Source organism: Leptonotus elevatus, chromosome 15 (assembly GCF_054856555.1).
Source record: "Leptonotus elevatus isolate MCC_2025b chromosome 15, RoL_Lele_1.0, whole genome shotgun sequence".
Classification (NCBI taxonomy): Eukaryota; Metazoa; Chordata; class Actinopteri; order Syngnathiformes; family Syngnathidae; genus Leptonotus; species Leptonotus elevatus.
The window spans coordinates 20,088,951-20,094,950 of NC_141253.1; the positions used below are offsets into that span (position 1 = coordinate 20,088,951).

General features: G+C 36.9%; 1 protein-coding gene across 1 annotated transcript in view; it reads right to left on the bottom strand.

Moving 5' to 3' along the window:
- Positions 1-4,238: 4,238 nt before the first annotated feature.
- Positions 4,239-6,000, bottom strand: part of LOC147162358 (SWI/SNF-related matrix-associated actin-dependent regulator of chromatin subfamily B member 1-like) — a 26,447-nt gene continuing 24,685 nt past the window's right edge. Inside the window, exon 9 of the mRNA XM_086096424.1 lies at positions 4,239-4,930. Within this exon, the coding sequence (XP_085952550.1) occupies positions 4,891-4,930 (40 nt within the window). The 3' untranslated portion in view covers positions 4,239-4,890. The remainder of the gene's footprint in view (positions 4,931-6,000) is intronic.

Consider the following 6,000-nt stretch of genomic DNA (forward strand, 5'->3'; position numbering starts at 1 on the left):
CAGAAAATATGTTTTATGATTATGATCGCTCCCAAGCTCAAACAAGCCACATGTCAACAGTTCAAATAAAAATAAAATAAATTCTTATTTTTTCACTCGACAGCACAATGTGTAATTTCTGGACGCTTCATCATGCATTTACATATCTTTCTAACTTAACAGCAATACAAGAAATTGCTTCAAAATATTCAAGATCATTAACTAAAATATATCTAAAGGATACTTACAGACAATGCCACATAAAGTGAAGATGTTTGACAATTGAAATTACTTGTAGGAAGAACGATGTCTACAAACAAATTTACTTTTTTTTTTGTAAATATACCAAATCCAGCACTAGATGACACTAATCTGCCAAACATGACAGCAGTCAATGACTACAGAACCCGAGCAAGGACAAAAATTCAGGGAATTGGTGAGTAAGGTTTTAGCGCGAGGGCAGTCTGCAGCGTCTTCACATCACATTTCCCCGATAAACAGGCAACATTACATTCATTTATGCATTCGGCTGCAGAACCAGGACTGATTTTACAACGAGGGCGGCACGGTGGCTGACTGGTTAGCATGTCTACCTCCCAGTGCTGAGGGTGTGAGATTGAGTCCGAGCTTCGGCCTTCCGGGGAGGAGTTTGCATGTTCTTCCCTTGCCACGGCAGCCATTGCCATGCGACAGGCTCAGCGCCAAACACGCAGTCTCTGCCAAGTGAAGGGTTGTGGGGTGGCCAACCAAAGCGCTCTGAAGCCGAAACAAAAAGGGCCTCCGCCAGCCAGCAGATCAGACTCCAGAAGGATTGAAAACTTGGGCCGTGATGGCTTTTCCCATCTTGATGAACTCTCATCCTCAAATGGACATGCCTTTTATCTCTTCTTTAATGAACCTGCTTGCCAAACCTCCAATCCAGGCACACTTGTCGACGTCTTATTTGGGCCAAACTCAGACCATCTGTAAGTACAACTTTGCAGATATGAACCAGATTGTACAAATTGGTGCTTCCAATTGGGTTTTAAGCAATTAGGCTAACTTTTGGTCTCATGTTTGCTTGATTAAGGAAAGTCCATCACCTTGTTTAAGACCGTTCCTCTTAACTTGATTTTTCTTATCTTTGATTATTTTATAATTTTTCGTTCTTGTTTCTATTTCCTATCACAGTAGTTAGAGTTTTGCTTCTTTAAGTTCCTAAGTAGATTAGAAAATAAACATGCACAAAATCAAAACCTGATTGTCTCCTGTGTGTTTTATCAATTTATATTAACCTCTAAGATGGAAAAAGAACTCACAAGTTGTTAAAGACTGACTTATCGAGGTTATCATCTGTTATCCTGATAAAATTATCAAAAAATCAATGTGGTGCTCCGAAGCCTAGCTCAAAATTAATATAAATATTAAATTTGAGTGTGCTAATGAATAAATCAATCAATTATTAATTTAATAATTAATGGACATGATTGACCCTACACAAGGTTTTTCGTTTGTTTACTCAATAAATTGTAGGCAGTTTCTTGTCATATAAATCGCTCCTTGCGCGATCCTAATTCATGCTACAACTCCTTGCACGCTCTGACAATGAAAGTGCTCCTGCCACCTACTGTAGTGGATGAGCAATTACACTTTCTTCTAGTATGGCAAAAAAAAAAAAAGTTCTCTGAGGTATCGCATACTTTTGCATACTTTGTAACGAGCCGAGTGTCTATCGCCTGCTACATCTTCCAACCAGCTGGAAAACTCTGTACTTGTAAGCCAATACTTGTTAAACTGACCATTTACTCATTTTACAGAAACATGTTGTCCACACTCCCCATTCTGACTAACTGCATAAACTCGGTAGAAATGAAAATTTGAAAATTACGGTACGCAGTAGTGGACACACTGAGCCACCTAATTATAATGTTACATTCACACCAAAAGCGAAGGGAGCGTTTCGCTCGCTTTACTTACTAGCATTTCACTGCTGGAGTGCACACTGGGACGTCATTTGCGCACATCAGAGACAGGGGCTTTTTGCTTTGTTTCACTTTTCGCAGCCACTTCCACTACAGCAAAACTCCTCTCAGAAAAAAAAAAGTTTGATGTGCTATAATGCTTTAGCGAATGTAGGGTTCTACGTTAAGCCTTTTCAGGTGGTGGCCCTGCCAGAGCCAGCACTGGCCCTGTATATCGCTAGCCTTGGGCCGATAGCTCACATCAGATTTTGGTAAATTCAAAACCAATTCAAAAATCAATACTATTTTTTATTTTTATTTATTTATTTTACAAATGATTCACCAATCTTAAGTGTTGAAAATTATGGTTTTCTTCGATGATGCAATGTCAATGATTGAACAAACATTCTGTTTTTGAGGATGACGACAACACAGCACATCACCAAAACTCATCACTTCATCACCGCAAGCATGACACCACTTGTCCCCAAAAAAATAAAAATAATAATAGCTGTAATTATAAGAGAAAAAAAAGATAATCAATAATGTTATGATTCCTAATAAGAGATAAAGTAATTCACAATTAGTAAAACATAACTCTACAACATTGTATATTATATATTAAAGTGTTGATTTCATCACATTTATTGATCAAATTTCTAGGGCCATTTGTATTTTTACCTAAGTCAAGACACCATGTGCAATACACAATTAAAGGAATAATAAAAACAAAATACATAAATAAAATAACAGAACAAATATCTAGGGGCCATAAAAGTCACTTTCAAAATATCTGGTTGTACAATTTTTTTTCAAGGCAAATGCAAATAATTAATTTCAATACAACAGCGTGCCTTTTTAAGAGTAGCTGAGCTCCCATTTAACCGGTTTCCACACAAACTGTAGTGTTTCCGTCTGAACACTTGGTGACACACTGGGTCGCACCCACATAATGGCGTACTTCATAAACAGTCGAAGCTTCATGTGCTAACTTCAAATCAAAGCTGTTAATAAAATCAATAAAGACAAATACAAGACTAATTGCTGAGAATGCTGCACAGATCATCAAACTCAATGTCCGCTACAGACAGCCACCCAATTTAAAACTATTTGTGGTGATTGAAGGCTTTTAACTGCCATGATCCGAAAGCAACAAGCTAAATGCTATGCTAACCACTACAAAGTACCCGCTTGCCCAAACTACACTTAGTACAATACAAACGCACCCTCTCAAATGCCCCTTTTGCTTTTGGTGTATGGACTTTTTTCAGTACCGTAGAAACAACAATGCAGCAGTCACATTTTTTTTTTTCTACAGACAGTTCTCAGAATGAACGGAGCGGATGTAAGAATTTAAGACTTGGGAAAATAAAATGTTAGACCTGGGATGAAAATATGAGGGTTTTTTTACGACATTTAAGGCCTAAAATGTAAGTTTCTGAATTTTAGACTTTTAGAGACTTTTTAGACACCTCGGGAACCCTGAGAGAGAGTTGAAGAGGCTGACGAAGACGCAGATGCAGAAATTTGGAGAACAACTCCCAGGGATGAAAAAATTAAGTTAACCCAGACTCACAAGAGGGGGAGGGGGAGCCACCCTGCTCGAAGAGACAGCAGGACCCTCTCAACCACATACAAATACAGATGATGATGCTGGGCCCTACTGTCTGTGTGGAAAAAAGAGCAGAGCAATTCAAGTATGTAAAAAAAAGAAAACAAATGAATGGCTATATGATCAAAATGGGTATCTATAGACTGCACCTCCTGTCAGAAAGTGAAGCAACTGGGTGTCCAAACAATAAAAAAAGAAAAAGAAAAAGAAAAAGAAAGTCAATGTTCAAAGTATCTTCCATTTCCATTGTGCACAATACAAGAGTCATTTGGACTTATTTTTTTGTTAATTTTTGATACTTATTTATATCTTTAATTTTTGCATTTAGATGTGAGGGAATGAGGAAAAATATCAGGATATGGAGCTTGGGGTTACTGGTGTTTTTGCACATCATTGAAAAAATAAAACTTTGAATGAAAATTTCTCATGTGCCTTGTTACAATCATGTTACAGTAAGTGTAATACAGTAACCTAATGCATGTGTAAGACCTGTTGTGTTTTATTGTGTGTATCGCCAAAAGGATTTTATTTTTTATTTTTTGTCGGTAGTTTGAGGAGGAAATGAACCCCAAAAAATTCTGTCTGCGCTGTGACGTTTATGTCAGAGAGTTTGAGCTCGTGTACATCACACATGCACACAACCCAAAACAGGAAGAAAGCACCGTAGGTAGTATATGGCTCCTACAGACTGTATTAAAGAAATAAAGTTTGAGCAAGTTATTTTATTGTTTCAATAAAAAACAAAAGTTTAACAAAAACAACAGACTATGACACACAGTAAAACACCAAAAAAAAGGTCTAAATTCAACTCTGCAAACGCCAGTTTTGAAGATGCCATAGTTATCTCTGGACAATGTCTGAGGTAAGAATCCAGGGACGAGTATAATTTCAAGAATTGTGCCATGTAATTATATCAACTGTGCTAAAACATGCAACTGAACAAAGTCTATTCATCTACAGCTTCTATATATAAACATGTCTTAAGCATAGCTGGATTTAACATGCATAGTGTTCATCATTTCAGCCATTTAAAAAACAACAACAATAGGCCACCAGGAACAATTAGTTTTTTTGGACTCTTGAGCCTTTCGACACTTTATCTGGCAGTTATTTTTCATTTTAGCTTGAGGTTATCCTAAAAGTCACAAATAAGATTGGCATTTCCTAGGTGGTCATAACAATTCCTTTGTTATGAAATCACTTTTGCCTGTCACTTTCCTCAAAGTGTGACTTGACTACATATGAACTTATTTACGATGTGGATACATGCGTGTGTGAGTATCCTCAATAACTTCTGGGTCTTCAGAGGATGTCTTGTTGGACAGATCATCAGCCGTAGGCGTAGCTTTGAACCTCTTTCTACCAGGATGGAGCAGTGTTGGCCAGTCTTCTCATACGTCTACAAAGACATGTTTTATTCACATGATCTCAAAATATGTACAATTTGTAGAATAATTAAAATATTTATCCTATGGTTAAGGCTGGACGATTAATCAAAATTTTATTGTGATTTTGATTTTGGCTTCTCTCGATCATTAAAACGTAATAATCGAAGAAAAATTCTTAATGTGCAGAACGGTGTGGTACATTTACAAGTTCCGTACATCATGGAAGTACCCTTAATGCACCATGTTGTAGAAAGCCCAGAGCGAATCAATGTGATTCTGCCGTCCTTAAGTATCCCTTAAGCAGTTAATGACACCCCACACACACAGTTGGAGTTAACTGTAAAACTAAACACACGACAATAAGAATTATATCCACTGTATATTTAAATACAAAACATGCTTCATTTTTTAAACATCACTAGCCTAGCACTAATGCTAAACGGGAAATTAGCATCGACTTCGGGAGTGACATTCCTTCAAATAACGAATATTCACACACAAATGCTGTGGAAACACATAAACACAGGTAAGATAACACTACTCTAAGGCACAAATGCTTCCCAGTCTATAACAAAAGTGTTGCAACTTTCTGTTCAGGACGGCCCCTAAGAGGCCAAAATGCACAGGAACACCCATTATTTGTTTTATTGTTATTTTAGTAGTATATTCTTATTTTACTTTCTCACTGTCCTTTTAAGTCATATTTAAAGTTGAGTTTTCTTTTTTCTTTGTATGTGGGTGTGTATGTGCATGTGCGTGTGTGTGAGTGTCTATTCAAAAGTTCACCTAAAACCTATTAAAAAATCCCATACCGTTCACCTAAACCGAACACTTCAGAATCCAGCCAGAGTCGTAAAGTTGAGTTTTCAATGATTCAAGGAATTTTAATTTCCTCAAAATTCAAGGATACAAAAATATCCAAGGACTTTTTGTTGTTGTTATCATACCAACACACATTTCTACATGACATAATATATAAACCCTGAGGTCCCAGGTTAGCCCACTAAGTCCCCAGACTTTTTGATAAATGTACATAAGTTATCCCACATTTACTCTTATAAGCATGTACAGTAATTTCTGG